The 19,550-nt window shown below is 44.3% G+C and overlaps 1 protein-coding gene and 1 long non-coding RNA gene across 3 annotated transcripts in view; one reads left to right on the top strand and one right to left on the bottom strand.

The window, feature by feature from the left end:
- The window catches only part of GALNT8 (polypeptide N-acetylgalactosaminyltransferase 8), a 38,633-nt gene extending 26,953 nt beyond the window's left edge, over nt 1-11,680 (bottom strand). The window contains exon 1 of the mRNA XM_068654251.1: nt 8,385-11,680. Coding sequence (XP_068510352.1) covers nt 8,385-8,577 — 193 coding nt within the window. The 5' untranslated portion in view covers nt 8,578-11,680. The remainder of the gene's footprint in view (nt 1-8,384) is intronic.
- Nucleotides 1-13,574, top strand: part of LOC137841398 (uncharacterized) — a 30,783-nt gene extending 17,209 nt beyond the window's left edge. For both annotated transcript variants that reach the window (XR_011088603.1, XR_011088604.1), the window contains exon 2: nt 11,676-13,574. This is a non-coding gene — a long non-coding RNA (uncharacterized lncRNA). The remainder of the gene's footprint in view (nt 1-11,675) is intronic.
- The last annotated feature ends 5,976 nt before the right edge of the window (nt 13,575-19,550 follow it).

Here is a 19,550-nt window from a genome sequence, read left to right as displayed (position 1 = left end):
GACAATGGGGCAGATTGCACACCAGTAAAGACTGCACATGATACCAAAATGGGAAGAGGGGCTGATACATCAGAGAGCCATCCTGCCAGTCAGAGTGATCTGAACAGGATGGAGAAATGAGCCAAGAAGAGCATCATAAAGTTCAACAAAGCCAAGTGCAAAGAGAATAAATCAGTACTAGCTGAAAAACAGCTTTGTAGAAAAGGACCTGGGGGTCCTGGTGGACAAGTTGAACATGAGCCAGCAAAGTGCCACTGTGGCAAAGAATGTCAATGTTATCCTGGGCTAAATTAGGAAAAGCAGTGACAGCAGGTCAAAGGAGGTGATTCTTCCCTCTGCTCGGGACTGATGAGACCACATGTGTAGGGCTGTGTTCAGTACTGGGATTCCCAAAACAAGAGACATGGACACACTGAAACAAATCCTACAAGGAGCCAGTAAGATGACTAAAAAAATAGAGCATATGTATTACAAGGAGAAGCTAAGAGAGCTGGAGAAGAGAAGGCTTGACTGAATTGATGAATATAAATATTTGATGCAAGGGACTAACAAAGACAGTCAGTCTTCTCCTAGGACACAGTGAAAGGACATGATGGTGGGCACAAACTGAAGTACATGGAATTCTATTTAAACATTTTTAAAATAGTGTTGTTTTTTTGTTTTTGTTTTTTTTTTTTGCCTGCTAGAGTGACTGAAAATGAGAATGATTAATCTAGTCAGGTTTCCAAGCCTCCTTTCTTGGAAATTTCAAACCCTGACTGGACAATGTGCTGGGCAGCCTGCTCTAGCTAGTCATGCTTTCAGCCCAGAAATAAAACCAGACCATCTCCAGAGGTGCATTCCAACCTCAATTAATCTGTGGTTTTATGGCTAAGTGTTGAAGTGAAGGCTTCAGTTCAATTCTTTCAAATGGCCCTAAAATCATCTACAAAAATATATGTAGCTATTGGTGTCCATAAGAATAAGTGTCAACAATAGCATGGCATTATGGGATATTAATGTTTGGGATATGGGATATTAAAGCTGACCAAGTTGTATGTGACACATTCCTCACTAAATTCCAAGGTTCCCCACGTACCATTTGAAACAGCTAGTTTCAGGCTTGATGACTGGGGCGTTCTAAATTTCTTCTTCTGTTTTACCTAGCATGAAATCTAGCTGTAATGTGAGGAGACATAGACAACATGACTGTTCAAACAATGGCAGCCAGCATAGTTCTGGCTGCTTTACCCCTCTAACCACTGCCATGAGGTGATGTTATCCATAGGTTTATGCCCAGTGCACATGGCCAATAAGCACACAGAGTTGAAATCCACATAAAGGTCTTTTAATTACATAGTTAATTAAATAATTCTGCAGAATCAGGTGCTTGGTGATCTTTTGCAAAGATCCCACATTTCCATATATTTGCATTTTGGTGTGTGTTTTTGAATATGTTAATGACCCTTAATCACAGAATGTTAGGGATTGGAAGGGACTTTGAAAGATCATCTAGTCCAATCCCCCTGCTGGATCAGGAACACCAAAATCATGTCACACAGGAACACATCCAGGTGGGTTTTGAAAGTCTCCAGAGAAGGAAACTCCAAAATCCCCCTGGGCAGCCTATTCCAGTGCTCTGTCACTCTCACTGTAAAAAAGTTTTGTCTCATATTTAAGCAGAACCTCCTATGTTCCAGCTTGCACCCACTGCCCCTTGTCCTATCATTGGCTGTCACCGAGAAGAGCCTGGTTCCTTACTCCTGACACTCACCCTTTACATATTTAAAAACGTTAATGAGGTCAACCCTCAGTCTCCTCTTCTCCAAGCTAGAGACCCAACTCCCTCAGCCTTTCCTCGTAAGGGAGATCCTCCACTCCCTTAATCGTCCTTGTGGCTCTGCGCTGGACTCTCACAAGCAGTTCCCTGTCCTTCTTGAACTGAGGGGCCCAGAACTGGACACAATATTCTAGATGTGGTCTCACTAGGGCAGAGTAGAGGGGGAGGAGAACCTCTCTCAACCTAGTAACCACACCCCTTCTGATACACCCCAGGATGCCATTGGCCTTCTTGGCCACACGGGCACAGTGCTGGCTCATGGTCATCCCGTTGTCCACCAGGACCCCCAGGTCCCTCTCCCCTTCACTGCTCTTCAGCAGAGCAGTCCTCAACTTATACTGGTGTCTGGGGTTGTTCTTGCCCAGATGCAGGACTCTACATTTGCCCTTATTATATTTCATTAAATTCTTCCTGACCAAGTCTCCCACCTGTCTAGTCCCACTGGATGGCAGCACAGCCTTCTGGCACGTCAGCCATTCCTCCCAGTTTAGTGTCATCAGTAAACTTGCTGGCGACACACTCCATTCCCTCATTCAAGTCATTGATGAATATATTGAACAACACTGGTCCCAGTACCAACCCTTGAGGGACTCCACTAGATACAGGACTCCAATTCAACTCCATCCCATTAACCACAACCCTCTGGCTTCCTCCCTCCAGCCAGTCTACAGTCCACCTCATTATCTAGACCACACTTCCTCAGTTTAGCTGAGAGGATGCTGTGAGAGACAGTGTCAAAGGCTTTACTGAAATCAAGATACACCACGTCCACTACCTTTCCATCATGTATCCACCCAGTTATATCCTCATAAAAGGCTATCAGGTTGGTCCAGCATCACTTCCTCTTGGTGAATCCATGTTGACTGCCCCTAACAACCCTTTTATCCTTGATATGTCTAGAGACAATGCCAAGGATAAGTTGTTCCATCACCTTTTCAGGGATGGAGGTGAGGCTGACCAGTCTATAGTTACCCGAGTCCTCCTTCTTGCCCTTTATGAAGACTGGAGTGACATTTGCTTTCCTTCAGTCCTCAGGCACTTCTCCCAGTGCCCATGACTTACCAAAGATGATGGAGAGTAGTCTAGCAATGACTTCCACCAGCTCCCGCACATGCATCTCATCAGGACCCACGAACTTACGGATGTCCAGCTTGCTTAATCGGTCCTTAACACAGCCCTCATCAACCAAGGCAAACTCCTCCTTTATTCTGATTTTATCTGGGATTTCAGGGTTATGGGGCTCCTTAGAAGAGCCTCTGGCATTATAGATAAAGAAGGCATTCAGTAACTCTGCCTTCTCTTTATTCTGTCTCCAGGGCACTCACCTCACTCATTAGTGGGCCTACATTGCCTCTAGTGTTAGTTTTATCCACAATGTGTTTGAAGAAGCCCTTTCTGTTGTCCCAGATGCCTCTTTCAAGGTTTAATTCTAAGGAGCCCTTAGCTTTCCTAGTTGCTTCCTTACATTCTCTGACAACAGCCTTATATTCTTCCCAAGTGGCCAGACCCTCCTTCCAAAATCTATAGACTCTCCTTGTCCACTTGAGTTTGCCCAGCAATTCCCTGTTTAACCATGCAGGTCTCATGGTTCTCTTTCCTACTTCCTACCTGTTGGGATGCTCTGTTCTGGAGCTTGGAAGAAGCAGTCCTTGAATGCTAACCAGCTGTCTTGGGCTTTTCCTTCAAGTACCTTGTCCCATGGGATTTCCCTATTTCCCCTAGCATATGCTTGAAAAGGCCAAAGTCAGCCCTACTGAAGTCCAGGGATGCAATTCTGCTCAGTACTCTGTTCCTGCCACATGAGATCCCAAATTCCACCATCTCATGGTCACTGCAACGAAGGCTGCCCTCAATCTTCACCACTTCAATACAATCAAGAAACCTCCTGGACTGCGGATGGATGGCTGAGTAGGCCTTCCAGCAAATGTTAGGGTAGTTAAAAGCCCCCATGATCACCAGGGCCTGTGATCGCGATGCTGCTATCAGCTGCCTGTAGAAGGCCTCATCAACTTCCTCATCCTGATCTCGTGGCCTGTAACAGACACCCACAAGAGTATCCCCCATGCCAGCCTACCCCTTAATTCTCACCCACAGACTCTCAACTTACTCCTCATCTGCCCCTGGACAGTACTCAATACAATGTAGTTGCTCTTTCACGTAAAGAGCAACTCTGCCACCTCGCTTTGCTGGCCTGTCTTTCCTGAGAAAGACATACCTGTCCATGACCACATTCCAGTCATGTGAGTTGACCCACTATGTCTCTGTAATTGCCACTAGATGATAGTCTCCTGACTGAACATGGATTTCTAACTCCTCCTGCTTATTCCCCATGCTACATGCACTGGTGTACAGACACTTCAGAGAGCGAGCTGAGCATGCCAATTTCACCCTAGGGGGTGGAAGGTCTACCAGTCTTCACCACTGCTAGAGCACTGCCCCACTGGTGCAAGCCCAGCTACAACCCTCTCCTGCTTTGGATCTGGTTTAAAGCTTTCCAAATGAGCCCTGCTAATTCCTGTCCCGGAACTCTTTTGCCCCTGTGAGATAAACCTTTCCCATGTATTATTGCCAGGCCTGGTGTCTTATAAAACCAGACATTATCAAAGAACCCAAAGCCCTGCCTGTAGCACCAGTCACACAGACAACCATTTATGGACTGGATCCTTCTATTCCATCCCACATCATCACCCCGGAACGGAAGGAGGGAAGAGAAAATGACTTGTGCTCCAGACTCTCTCACCAACTGTCCTAAGGTCTTGAAAATCTTTCTTCGTTCCCCTCAGATGACAGGATGCAGATTCCTCCCCACCTATCTGGAAGATCAGTAGCAGGTTGTAGTCTGTTGAGCACACCAGGTTGGGGAGTGTCCTGGTGATATCCCTGAGCCGGGCTCCAGGTAGACTGCAGGCTTCCCTTCAATGAGGGTCAGCTTTGCATATCAGGCCCTCTGTTCCTCTCAGAAGGGAGTCTTCTACTACAATTACCCTTCTTTCTTTCTTTTCGGAGGTAGTCTTGAGGTGTGGTGTCAACTGCCTCTTCCTGTGTGACCTTGTAGGCAGGCCTTCCGCCACATCCTTGCCTATCTCTCCTTCAAGATCCAGGGCCTACAGACTTATTGTGGAGGGGCACCTGGGGAATCGAGGTAGGGAGAGAGGGGGGTTACCTGCAGCGCTGAACTGGGACTCGCTTCCAATCCTCCTTGTCTTCTTGGTTCCCTCCCTCTGTCTGACAGTGACAGCACAGGGGCTTCATCACCCTCCGGGGGGCATCCCCCCGGCACCCTTCTCGCACCAGGGAGTTACTCCCCCAGTCAATCTCCTGGTCACACGCCCTGATGCTCCTTAGTCTTTCTACCTCCTCCTTGAGCTCAGCCACCATGGTGAGCGGACCTTCCACCTGAGAACAGGTCTCCCTGCTGCTCTGCTCCCCTGGCAGTGGCAGGCTCAGGCAGTCCCTGCAGCCAGAGACCTGAGCAGCCACGTCTCTGGGCAGGCCCTCTGTCTGGGTCACCACAGCCTTTTTGGAGAGAGCTCTCTGCCTAGTGGACACCATGGTAGCTGGATGATCTCACAGACTGCCGAAAAGTTGGTGCTGAGCCCTGCGCCCTGCCGCACCAGTGGCACACCAGTGCGCACCACGCCACTGCCAGCCCACTCTGCTCACAGTGTGCACCTGCAGCCATTGCCCTCATCACTGGGCAGAGGGCGGGGGTGCAGCTGCTGTTGCCCTGGCAGCATCTGCTCCCTGTTAGCCTCTCCCTGAGAGCCGGTGGGTACAGCCTGGTCACACTGCTGTCCCAGGCCTCCCCTGGTGAAGCAAGGGCCTGAGGTACCCCTGTGGCGCAATGTTGGGCACTGTGGCTGCAGTAACTCCAAGGCAGCTGGCGTCGACTACTCAAATAATGTATGGCAGTTATTAATGTATGCCCTGTAATGGACAAAAGGTTACCATAGGTCAGTCTGGAATCTTCCTTTAGTTGTTTTCCTCCTTCCTGTTTTCTAGCTTTCATCTCTTCTCTCTCGTACTTCTGCTTGCTAAAGGCTACCAGTTTCCCTGTATTCTCCAAGGTTTCCTTGTTTTCTTCAGCTTAAGACTACAACGAGATTCAAATTAAATTAAAAAAAAAAAAAAAAAGTAGGAAATCAAAAGCAGTCCAAACAAAATAGAGATCTGAAATCTTCAGCCCTGAATTGGGTGAACTTGACAAGGTTTTGGTAGTGGAGGAGGCTATAAGGGAAGCTTCTGTGACGAGACCAGGAGCTGGCACCATGTCATCTGGTTCTAGCTGAGCTAGAAAGGGGCCTGCTACTGGCCAAAGATCAGCAAATAAATGCTGGTTGCACCTCAGTGAAAGCATAGTTAATAAAGGGAAAAATGCTGCAAAGCAGCAGCTGGGAGAGAAGAGTGAGAAAATTCAGGAGAAACAACTCGGGAGACCCCCAAGGTCAGTGAGGAAGGAGAGGGAGGAGGTGCCTGGAGAAGATGCTTATGGTTCGAAGTTCCCCTGCGGCCTGTGGAGAGGCCCCTGGTGGAGCAGGCTGTCCCCCTGTAGCCCATGGGTCCCACATGGAGCAGATCTCCATGCTGCAGCCCATGGAGGAGCCCCCAGTGGAGCAGGTGGATGTGGCCTGGAGGAGGCTGCAGCCCATGGAGAGCCCCCGAAGGAGCAGGCTCCAGGCCGGAGCTGCAGCCCGTGGAGAAGAGCCCACACAGGAGCAGAATCACACAGAATCACAGAACCATCATGATCTAGGTCGGAAGAGACCTCCAAAATCACCTAGTCCAACCTCTGACCTAACACTAACCAGTCCTCCACTAAACCATATAACTAAGCTCAACATCTAAACATCTTTTAAAGACCTCCAGGGATGGTGACTCCACCACTTCCCTGGACAGCCCATTCCAATGCCTCACAACCCTCTCAGTTAAGAAGTTCTTCCTAATATCCAACCTAAACCTTCCCTGGCGCAACTTTAGCCCATTCCCCCTCATCCTGTCACCAGGCACGTGGAAGAATAAACCAACCCCCACCTCGCTACAGCCTCCTTCAAGGTATCTGTAAAGAGCAATAAGGTCGCCCCTGAGCCTCCTTTTCTCCGGGCTGAGCAATTCCAGCTCCCTCAGCCGCTCCTCGTAGGACTTGTTCTCCAGGCCCCTCACCAGCTTCGTCGCCCTTCTCTGGACTCGCTCGAGCACCTCGATGTCCTTCTTGTAGCGAGGGGCCCAAAACTGAACACAGTACTCAAGGTGCGGCCTCACCAGAGCCGAGTACAGGGGGACAATCACTTCCCTAGCCCTGCTGGCCACACTGTTTCTTATACAAGCCAGGATGCTGTTGGCCTTCTTGGCCACCTGAGCACACTGCTGGCTCATATTCAGCTGACTATCAACCAATACTCCCAGGTCCTTCTCTGCCAGGCAGCTTTCCAACCACTCATTTCCCATCCTGTAGCGCTGCTTGGGGTTGTTGTGCCCCAGGTGCAGGACCCGGCACTTGCAGGAGGCTTGGGGAGAGCTGCCACCCATGGGGGACCCATGCTGGAGCAGTTTGCTCCTGGGGGATAGACCCTGTGGTATGGAGGCATATTGTAGCAGTTATTGAAGAGCTGCTGCCTGTGGGAAGCCCACACAGGATCAGTTTGAGATAGATGGCCTCCAGTGGGATCCCACATTGGAGCAGAAGAGAGTGACCATGAAGGAGCAGTGGATACAAAGTATCGGGGACTGACCGCAGCCCCCCTTCGCCATTTCCCTGCACCACTCGGGCGGATGAGGATGGATGAGAGTTGTTTTTTTGTTTGCTTTTAGTTTCTCACTGTTGTTGGTAGGCAATACATTAATCTCCCTTTTGCTGAGTGTGTTTTGCCCATGACAGTAATTAGTGAGTTATCTCACTGTTCTTGTCTTGATTCATGAGCTTTTTCCTTCCATGTCTTTCCAAGGTGGAGTGAGAGCAGCTGAGTGGGCACATAGAAGCCAGACAAACTTAACCTACTACAAGCTGTCATTCAGATGGCTCTGTTGTGCCCACCTCCCAGCAGTCCAACAACAAATATCTGAAAACACAGTTCTTCAAAATTCACAAACCGTTCTGTGAGAAAGAAGAGGCCATCATCAATTAATATCCCTCATGTATAAGTACATCAGCTGGGATGCTGTTGGTCTTGTACTGTAATACTATAAGCGAGAAATAACCCTGACCACAAATTTTAGCAAATGCTGCTTTGAAATATAATCTAATTGACCAGGTGATGTAAAGTTCATCTTCCTGGTTCGTCACTCGAGATTAGTATACTGGTAGAATTGCTTTAAAACTGATTAACACTTCAGGGCAAGAAGCTGTCTAATATGCAAAAATAAAGAACACAGTGATGACTGTGAAAGACATTAATGTGTTGCATGTAAATTGAGAAACTATCACATCTTTTTCAAGACTGCAAGAAAGAAAAATTTAAACATCCAGGGAAATCCAGATAAATATTTTCTATGTTACCTATTTTTCTGTCCTTCAGAAAATCTAGCTACCTAACTCTAACAAAGTTAAGCAGCATAGCATTTTACTTACATAGGTTATAAATGTTCCAGTCCAAACGATCTAGTCTCTCAAGGATGAGATTTCCATTTAGAGATCGAGGATTAACTTCCAAAGAATCATGTCTTCCCTGTCTTTGATCTTGCAGTAAGTGCACAAGATAACACACAAAACCTGCATTCATGATTAACAGTGCAACTTTATGCGGTCTTCTCCATGGTGCCATTGTAAGTGTAGAGAAACTCTGAGTTCTGCTGGTGGAAGTTTGTACCTGGTTCTGGGTCTGCAGAGAGTCTTCCTCTTAAATTTCCTGTTTCAAATGCCTCTGAGTCAAATAAAAACAAGGACTGCTGAGAAGTAATTAACCAAGTCTAATGAGTCACAGAACTAATAACAATAAAGTATAGCTTAAGGGCGTTCTCTTGTTCATGCTGTTAGGCAACTGTACACATAATCACTGTCAGAGAGAGAATGCAGTTCACTGAGCGCTTACCAGAAAGGATGCTGTCCGAACAGGGCTGTTGCATATATGTCAAAGTCTATCGTGCAACAAAGCACATGATCACACAAGGAAGTCTGGAAAAAAATATGAGCCACTTCAATATTTCCTCGTTGTTATCATCTAGAAATGTTGTATATTATGTGTAATTAAAGAACGCTATGAGATTAGCATGTGTACACCTGGATGGCATACAACTTCTCCAGTTGAATTTTTTCATAGGTAGCCAATTCACCAAAAAATAGATGATTTTCAGCAGAGGAATCAGTTCAGGACATTAGCTCTAGCTTGCTCTCTTCTCTACAGAAAAAAAAAAAAAAAAAAAAAAAAAGCAATAATCCTCTGAGATCCATCAGAAATGCAAGCAGCTGCTTTTGTGACTGTCTTCCAAGCAAGGAGAGGTGACCGACTCCATGTGAACAGAACAGGCAAACAGGGTGTGGCATGGCAGTTGGCACAGCAGCTGGCACAGGCAGGATGGGCAGGGAAGGTGCTGAACCTAGGCCAGCCCAACCAGGGGGAGATGGTATCCACCCAGCAGAAGGCAGTGGCCTCTTGGATTTTGGCACCCACCACATCCAATGCAGCATCCTAGACAGAGCTGGGGGGGGAAACACACTGCCACCAAGGTGTCAGGCTGCCAAGTGTGCCCTTATGGTCAGTACAGGATGGCAGCAGTGAGCACATCTGTGGGAGGTGTGGCCAGGTTGAAGAACTGCTTTGCCAGGTGGCAGAGCTTTGTGAGGAGGTGGGCAGACTGAGGAGCATCAGGAAGTCAGAGAAGGAGATTGACTGGTAGGGTAGAGCTCTGCTTTCCTTGAGACAGGCTCCTCAGCCAGCCACTACACAAGAAATTAAGTTTCCCATATCACCTCACCACCAGGCAGAGGAAGGGGATCTAAGAGACAGGGGGAAGTCAAATGCAGGTTCCTGTTCGGCACAGCAGGCAAACCCCCCTGCTGCATATGTCACCTTCCCAGGTGCCCCTACACAACAGTTATGAGGCTCTGGAACTGGGAACTGGATGGGCAGGCAAGTGATGTGGACAAAAGTCCATTCACGTTAGGGAAGTTGCCCAGGGAAAGTCAACATATGCCCTACACCACAACAACTCCCATGAAGAAATAGTCATAGGGGATTCCCTTCTGAAGGTAACAGAGGGCCCAATTTGTTGTCCAGACCCTACCCATAGGGATAGGGAACTCTGCTGACTCCCTGGGGCTCAGGTAAGAGACATCACTGGGAAAGTCACTTGCTTGGTACGGCCCTCTGATTATTACCCCTTATTGTTTATTTCATGTTGGCAGTGATGAGATAGCAAAGAAAAGTCTAGCAGTGATCAAAAGGGACTTCTGGGCTTTGGGTCTTTTGGTTGAAATATCAGATGCACAGGTAATATTTTCCTCTATCCTTCCAGTAGTCGGGATCAATACTGAAAGGAAATGGCAGACCCAGAAGATGTGTTTCTGAGGCTGGTGCCACCGATGCAGTTTTGGGTTTCTTGAGCATGGGAGGATCTACATGACACCGAGCATACTGGCTCCTGATAGGGAGCACCTTTCTCAGAGGGGAAAAAAGGATTTTTGCCCAGGAGTTAGCAGGGCTGATTGATAGGGCTTTAAACTAGATTTGAAGGGGGAAAGGGACAAAAACAGGCCCCTCCAGTGATAAACTGTGGGACCGCATGCCAAAAATTGAGGGACCGTGTGCTAGTAAGACCCCTCAGTCTGCCCCATGAGGAGCTGGGTCCAGTGAAGCAGATCTTAAACGTTTCTATATAAATGCACAAAGCATGAGAAAAAAAAGCAAGAGGAGCTAGAAGCCTTGGCCCAGTCCCAGAGCTACAACATCATTGGCATAAGCAAGACACAGTGGGAAGAAGCCTGTGGCTGGTGTGTTTTGATGGATGGTTACAGGCTCTTCAGAAGGGAAAGGCAGGGCAGGTGAGGCAGGGGGATGGCACTCAATATAAGGTAGGCACTGGACCGTACAGAGCTTACAGTCTGTGACAGTGGGGTTGAGAGACTCTGGATAAGGAACAAGGGACATGAAAATAAAGGGGTCCATCAGTGCTGGTTGGCTTTTAAGCACCACCTCCTAAGAGCATAGGAACAGGCAATTCCAAAATGTCGGAAGTCAACCTGGAGATACAGAAGGCTGGCTTGGCTGAGCAGGGGTCTTCTTCATGAGCTTATAAAAAAGAAAGTGGATGGCCACTGGAAATGAGGTTGGGCAACATGGTGTACTGGGTCTGGCTGGGATGTTAACTTTCCCTGCAGCAGCCCATACAGTGCTGTGCTCTGCACTTGTAGCTGGAACAGCAGTGGTATCACACCAGTGTTGTGTCTGCTGCTGAGCAGTGCTGGCACAGCATCACAACTGTCTCTAACCCTGCTAGGGGGTGGGCAAAAAGTGAGAAGAGAAACATCACCAGGATAGCTGACCTAAACCAACCAAAGGGATATTCCATACCATCTGATGTCACACTCAGCAATAAAAGGTGGAAAAAGGAAGAAGAGGAGAGAGGTGGGCTCTTGTTGCGAAAACATCTCTCCTCCTGAACAATGGCTACGTGCGTTGAGGCCCTCCTTCAAGGACATGGTCAAGCATCGCCCAATTACAGCTAAAGCTGGCCAGCAGTGTGGGGGGACAATAAAAATAAAAAAATTAAAAAAAAAAAAAAAAAAAAGCTTTTTAAAGTATGGTAGTGGGAAAAGGAGGACCAGAGCAAACATTGGTCCAATATTTGATGAGGATGGTCACCTAAACAGGGCCATATACAAAGCAGAGACATTTAATGCATTTTTCACCTCTGTCTTCAACAGGAGCGATGGGCCCTGGGACCCCACCTGCCCTGAGTTGGAGCAGCATGACTGTGAAAATGATAAACTCCCAGTTAACCCCAGACTTGTGCGGGATTTGCTGCTCCATCTGGATGCATATAAGTCCATGGCGCCTGATGGAATTCATCTCAGAGTACTCAGAGAGCTGTCTGATGTCATCACAGGACTCCTCTCAACTATTTTTCAATGGTCTTGGGAATCCAGAGAGGTCCCAGTTGACTGGAAGCCGGCAAATGTGGTCCCAGTTTTCAAGAAGGGCAAGAAAGAAGATCCTGGCAATTATAGGCCTGTCCATCTCACTTTGGTGCCTAGTAAAATTATGGAGGAGATTATTCTGGGAGTTACTGAAAAACACCTGAAGGACAACACAGTCATTGGTCAGAGCCAACATGGGTTCACTAGGGGAAGGTTATGTCTAACAAACTTAATTTCCTTTTACAAGATTACCCAACTAGTTGACCAAAGGAAGCCAATCAGCCTAATCTTTCTGATTTTCAGCAAAGCTTTCAATACTGTCTCTCACAGTGTCCTTCAAGACAAAATGACAAGAATGCAGTTACATAAACGCATAATAAGATGGGTGAACAATTGGCTGGCGGGTCAGGCCCAGAGGGTTCTTGTAAACGGGGTTACATCAGGCTGGAACTAATGGGGTTCCCACTTCAATACTCTTCAGTGTTTTCATAAACAATTTGGATGAAGAAGTTTGCTTGAGCAAGTTCATGGATGATACCAAATTGGGTGGAGCTGTTGACTCCATCAAGGATGATGAGGCCTTGCAGAGAGATCTGTACAAATTAGAGAGCTTGGCAATCAGCAACAATACGGAGTTTAACAAGAGCAAGTGCTGGATTCTACACCTGGGAAGTGGCAACCCTGGATATATGGACAGACTTTAGGAACCCAGGACTTGGACTCAATGATCCTTGTAGGTCTCTTCCAACTCAGATATATAATTCTATGAGCTACTTTGAGTCCATCCATTGGCTGAAAACAGCTTGTTTCAGGCCTAGAAAACTTCCCAGAAGTCTCTCAATGTCCTGGAGCAGTGAGCTGTCATAGTTTCTAAGATCCGATGTAACAGTGTGGGACAGGAAAGATTTTTCCATATGTCTTTGGAAAGCCATCAATAACTACTGCTTTTCTACAAGAACTTTGCTACCACTAGACAGCCTCTGCAGCCTCAGAGAGCACCATTTTGCATGTTGCATTTGAATTACGTGGCTGAATTAGCTGGAGAACGCCTAACTAGTAAGCTCACCTTCATATTCAGACTGCATAATGATAACATTCATAACAGCAAATTATATCTTTCCATATAAATGTTCAAGTGTGTGCTAATATATTTCTATCAGTTGGTTTATTTGATTTTCCTTATTTAATTTTAAACAGTGTAATGACACTTTACAAACCTACTTCCTTTAAATTAGGCACTGAAATTGTTTTCAATTGGATTAGAGGTTGATATCACATCATTTACCTAGTTGCACTGCATACATTGCATTATTTCATCTTTTATATCATTCTACACACTCTCTACGTATATATGTGCTATACAGCACTCTTATCTAAACAAACTGCACATTCCATTCCCCAGACTACTTACCAGTGAGTTTTTCTTCAGCAAAACCACCAGAATTTCTCTCCAGTACAACAGAGTAGAAATCCCACCATAATCTTTTACAGATCCCATACCAATATGGTGTTAAAAAATTCCTTATTTACCAGTACTTGCATCAACCACTTCCTAGTTTATCACAAAACGTAAGAACTGAGTCATACATCCTTCTGTGTACTTCAAACATAAGAAGGTAATTCTGTATCATGGAGCGTAAGTCTCCTTTCATTCAATAAATATGATTTAAATACTATGTAGAAAAACACTTTGTACCTTTTCTATATTTTTCAGCTCTTCAAAGACAGTATCTTTGCACTACTTCAAGAACACCTACAACATAAGTGAAGTTCCTATTGGAATTGGGTTCTCACACCACTTGGACACTTCTGGAAATATTAAAATTCTGTTAAAAGGAAGAGGTTATAAGCGTCTGACTTACATAAGGCTTTAGGATACATACAACAGCACAGTAATGCAGGAATGTGAAACTGGGGAAGAAAAAGCAGGGCTATTTCGAAAGTTCTGAACAAGTTGAGTCACACTTTACCAAAGGAGCTCTATTTTGATTCTTCTGTTGCCTCTGAAATATCAATGGGGTATTGCTGTTAAAAATGCAACTGCTCACATGTAGAATGTAATTACTTTCAAACTCACAAAACTATGGGGAAGAAAACGGTGAGGGATAAAGGACAAACAGTTCCAAGAAGCTACGGAGTTTGTTTCCTGGTTGAGGTTTTTAACACTTTACAGTTCTGTCACAAAGGACACAACTCAGCACTAATTACCGTTGTCCATCAAATGGTGTTCCATGTTGTATTTGTGAGAAATAGGCACGATTTCAAGTTCTCTGACACCACAGTCCTCCAATAGCCAGGAAAAAACTGCATTAAGCCAAAAATCAGCGAGGCGTTACTTCTCTAAGCCCCCACACTATCAATGGACACACTTATCATCACAGTATTTGGTTTACAAGCCTTAAGGTTCTCCAGCATTTAAATATGCATTTAAATCCATATTAGCACTGAAACTTCCATCAGTATGAATCACGTTTTCCTCTCAGAAGGAAGACATGTAGAAGTTCTGCTGACAAGGTGATTGAACACTGCCAGGATTCACTCATTTTGTAATTAAAATAGAGGATATTATCATGTGTGTTCTCCATATGTTCTGTACTCAATGAGGTTCTTTTATCTGGTGGCTTCTCCCCCCCACCCCCAATTATCTGTATTTGTCCACCCAGGTTTTAAAGCAGCACTCATAATCTGATAGTTGCTCAAAATTGACGTGGTTAGTCTCAGTAAATAAAAATTGAGCAATATTGTTTCCTGCACACTCCCAACTCCCAGTTCCTCAGAGCTGATCCAAAACTTTTAGCTACTTTTATGAAGGAACCTTTCAACTGAAATAGAAATGTTTGGGTGCCCAAGATTTCCTTAACCTCCCCATATCTTGTGTATTTTTCTCCCTCCAGGCAGAGGAAGAAATAGTGGCATAGGAAGATGAACAACAGAACACAAATACAGCCATGATAAACCTTGTCCAAAACAATTTATTTCCTATTTTTCTAACTGCTTTGCAGAAGACACTAATCTGTCTCCTCCCTTCCTCCTTGTAGGTCATACTGAAGAATATATTTAAAATAAATAAAAAGCAAACACGCCCTCTCTCATACACACACACAGAATCACAAATCAGAAAACTTTGAAGGAAATTATTTAAGGTCATTTCAATCAGTCTTATCAGCCCCCCAAAGATACCTACTGGCCAAGAAAGTTACAGTGAAGGTGGGAAACCTACAAAAGCATTTGCGAAGCAGTAGCACTGACTACTGGCTGACTAAATTCTAACCAAGGCACTTGCAACACAAGGGGTAAACCAACAGACATGTATTGCTATGTGTTCTCCTCAAATGGGCACTCAGCTGAGCTCTATGCCCTGCTCCAACTCAGAATTCCAGCAACAAAATCCCTGGAATCTAAATGAGATTCCTTAGGGACAACGAGAAAGACTTAATTTCCAGAATTCTGCAGTCTTAGAAGATCAGCTGTGATTTATGGTTTTTGATTTATATAAAAGCCAAAATAGAAATGTGTGTCAAAACAGGCCTAAGAAAAAATAAATAAATAGAGACACACAGGAAGAGAGCACTACCTTCATTGAGAACTTTCTTCAAAAGGTCTCATTTCTTTATTATAAAAATTTCAATGTTACCAACGTTGTAAGCTCTTTCAGGAAAGAATGTTGTTTAGAGTGACTTTCATGCTATAACTAGTCATTAAAAGAAAGAAGGAAGCCACAGCAGGATGCTGTCCACTAAATTATCAGTTCTCCCACCAGATTTCCTTTGTTTTTAGTGTCCTTCATCTTCTGCCTCCATACCTCAGAAAGGCTGCAATAACATTGCCACAGATTACTTGTATATACAGAACTTCCAATTATTTTAAATATAGCAGTTCTTTGATCTCCTATTTCCATATAGAACTGATCTCTTCTAGTACCTTTACTGGACTACACATCACTTAGTGAGATGGAACGGAAGAGGTGAGAAAAAAGAAGCAGATGGGAACATTTAATTCTATACAAGTCACCTGTTCCAACGTGGAGCACTACACTGTAATTTAAGAGTTACCACATTTTCTGCATAAATACACGTGCAATTAGCAGCAAATCCAAACCAGAATCTTTATTGCTTAGGAGACATAGTCTCTGAAGAAATCTAAAGCCCAAATCTTCACAGGCTAGAAAAATGGGCCCAGGTGAACCTCATGAAATACAAGGACAAGTGCAAAGTCCTGCACCTGTGTTGGAGCAATCCCCAGTATCGGTACAGATGGGGCGCTAATTTGATTGGGAGTAGCCGTGCCAGGAACAGCAGGATACCAGCTGGTGGAAATTTGGACACGAGCCAACAGCGTGCACTTGCAGTTCAGAAGGCAAATCACACCTCGGGCTGCACAAACACAAGTGTTGCCAGCAGGTTGAAGGTCATGATTCTCCCTCTCTACCCTCATAAGACCCCCGTCTAGAACTACAGCATCCAGCCCTGTGGCCCCAGTGAAAAGATCTTCCGTCCAGAGCAGAGACCAGAAAAGAAAAGGCCAGAGCAAGAGCCAGATGCAAATAGAGGCAAGCTGCATGCTTTTGAAGACCGTTGCCGCTTTCTGCTCTACCAGTGACCTCTTGTGGACACAGTGGCAAATAACACGTCCCTCTTCATACTGCTTCGAAAAGCTCCCCTTCACAACGGTGTTAAAAGTTGTGCCTCTAGATTCTAGGTACGTAAAGAACCTCCAGTACCTGCAAACTGAAGATTAGCAGGAAAAAAACTATTGCAGAAGCAGAGACAGTAGAGATGGGATACGAAGGAAGACTCTCTCACTGATAAATGAGCAGGGATAAAAATCACAGATGAAATTGAATCATACCATGATATCATCTAATATCATTATACAACAGACATCAAAACAAACAAAAAAAAATCAGATGTTTGGAATTATTAGGAAAAAAAAAAAAGGAATACAAAACTAAACAGGCAAGCACCACTGAAGGACTCCGGAAAGCCACAATAAGCCTAACCCTTGATGGCTGTATATGCAGTTACTCTTATCCACCACCAAACAGAAAGAATACAACGGGTCAAGAGATTGCAAAAGGCAAAAAGGTACACAGCAGCTGCTACAGACCAACAAAATAACAGAACTTCAAAAGCGGCAAAGACTACAAAAGTTCGTAAATTCTCAGCAGTTGAAGGGAAACTTAGTAGGGAGCCAGTATTTCCTTGAGTATGAGAATGTAAGAGAAAGGGATCACAAAATTTAATCAAATCAAATGAGACAATCAAAAACAAGGAAATGTTTCATCCTGCTGTATGCCCTTGAACTTGCAGAACCATAAGGTTTTATAGGTGACACAAGTTTTCCTAAGATTTAGAAAATAATTAGGCCAATTAATGGAGTGATCGTGCACTGAGATCTACCTCAGGAAAACTTCCAAATTATACATGTAGATTACTAGAAGATGGGAGAGTACCCAAGTTATCACTCTCGTTTTTCTGTTTGAATATGTTGCTCTATGTATATACTATTAACAGTGACTAAATATTGAGTTAGGCTCTATCTCACTGTCTCACCCAACACAGAAATAGATCTGTTCATGTCATCAGCCTTTCTACCACAGGATATGCAGCTAAAACAGACAGGAAATTCAGAGTGCGATTAGTCCATTGCTCGCCTACATGAGATTTAGTAGCAAAAGAACCTAAGGTGTGCCCTCTCCATTTTTCACAGGAATCTTCTTAGTCAGCTTCCACTGAAATCAATGAAAGCTACCTACCACCTAAGTATTGTGTAGGATATGATTTATTCTGAGGAAGACTAGAAAAAAAACTTCAATACTTTCATGTTTATTCTGCAATCACCCCCTTCTCACATAGGTTCACTTCAGAGGGGAGGAAAAAAAAAATTTCAAGAACTTTGTCTAAGAAACACCATAAAAAGAGCTGAGATTTTCTAACCCGTAGTGCTTGTATATCAAAGCAAGGGCATTTCTTAGAACAGATCCCTTGATGGGGATCTGAAACCGGGGAATTAGTCATATTCTAGCAAAAACATAAGAAGAAGCAAATGCTAATGATTCCCTGTCTTTAAAAGGTACTTAGTAGTTCTGCACTATAGTCCTTGGCAAGAAACATTACTCTAAATTCAAGTGACAGCCAAAAAGCCATACAGAGACTGGGAAAAAAATTGACCAGATTAAAAATTATTGAAGAAGTGGAAGTAGTGGAAGAGAGATACGCTGCATAATACAAAGCATGGAAGAGATTAATACTATTAAATTTACAGGTGTGGCTTGCTCACACAGCCTGAAACCATAGGTATGAGGCCACCTAGTGGCATTCATTCACAACAAGAGATATATAGCTAACTGAAGTCCACAACTGGGGAACTACTGGAAGCTCCTATCCAGTTTTTCCTTATAAATGGAAGAAAATAATAGTGACTGAGGCTGCAATATCAGACTCTCAGAAATGAAAAGTGTCAGAATTAAGGCTTCATACACTATCTTAATTTGTTCCCCTTCCATGTTGTGTTCTGATCTGTATTAGTTCCCCCCCCCCCTCTTTTTGGTCAGTTTTTATTTGTTGTTGCTGTTTTTAATACATTCAGAAACTATGTGTCCTACAGAAACTTGCAGCAGCAATAGCTGAGCACTTCTATGATGCTCCTCTTCTCTGGTATTCTTACCTGATGTGGAATATGCTGCTTAAAACAAACTTTTCATGGATCAGGTGCATGTTCTCTATTTAATGTGTATCCGAGTTAAGATCCTGTAGGAGTGGTCTTTGGTGCAACTGAAGCCACTGGAAAAGCTGTACTTAAAATGCTTACTGTAATGTTTATTTTTTTCCCCCCCCCATTCTCAGAACTGGCATCTATCATTACAGCAGTACCTTTGAGAACATTTTATGCCTGTTTGCCATCTGAAAATGGAAACTGCTAATTATCTGTGCAGGACTATCATGATAATTGCATATCTCTGTCTGTACTCTACATGGCTTCTGTGAAACAGCTCTGAAATACTAGTTTTCCCAGCAGGATGTGAATAACATGCATAAATAAAGCATAAGCCATACATATTAAATGAGCACAAACAAGGCTATTTATTTAAAGCTAGGGTGTTATGGAAAAAAGGATTTACTCAAGTAAATAAAAATAATATAAGGATCAAATTATTAACAACATGCACTTCCACTTTGTCTACCTTTTGAATGTTTTAATTGGCAGGTTTATTTTCAAGTGAATGAATTTACGTTATCAAAAGAAAAAGTAAACTACGCATGAGAGCCAAATCAAACATGTGGTAGGCAGAATCAGTAGATATTATTACAAGAATTTAACTCTTCCTAACAAAGTAAACATTAGCAGCAGTAGGTTGTCGTGGAAGAGCAAAATGCAGCAGCTGTTGAAATTAAAGAAACGCTTTGTCCAGGAATTTGACAGTACTTCAGCAACAACACAAACACCAAGATTCTGATCTTTGGGTCCAGCAATCATTATGAGTTAATCAAGAGACTTTTTAAATGCTTTTCCTAACCTTGACCTTTGTTTTCTTTTCAATTTGTCCATTCTTTTTCTATTCTCCTTTTTTTTTTTTTTTAAACTATTCAGTCCCAATCTCCACCTCAAATTTCTCCTCCACCATTAGGCTTCTACCTTTGATGCCGTGATTATTTGTCCAAC

This window comes from Anas acuta, chromosome 1, assembly GCF_963932015.1.
Source record: "Anas acuta chromosome 1, bAnaAcu1.1, whole genome shotgun sequence".
NCBI classification, from domain to species: domain Eukaryota; kingdom Metazoa; phylum Chordata; class Aves; order Anseriformes; family Anatidae; genus Anas; species Anas acuta.
The sequence above is the reverse complement of the archived record's forward strand: the minus strand, read 5'-3'. Positions and strand labels throughout refer to the sequence as shown.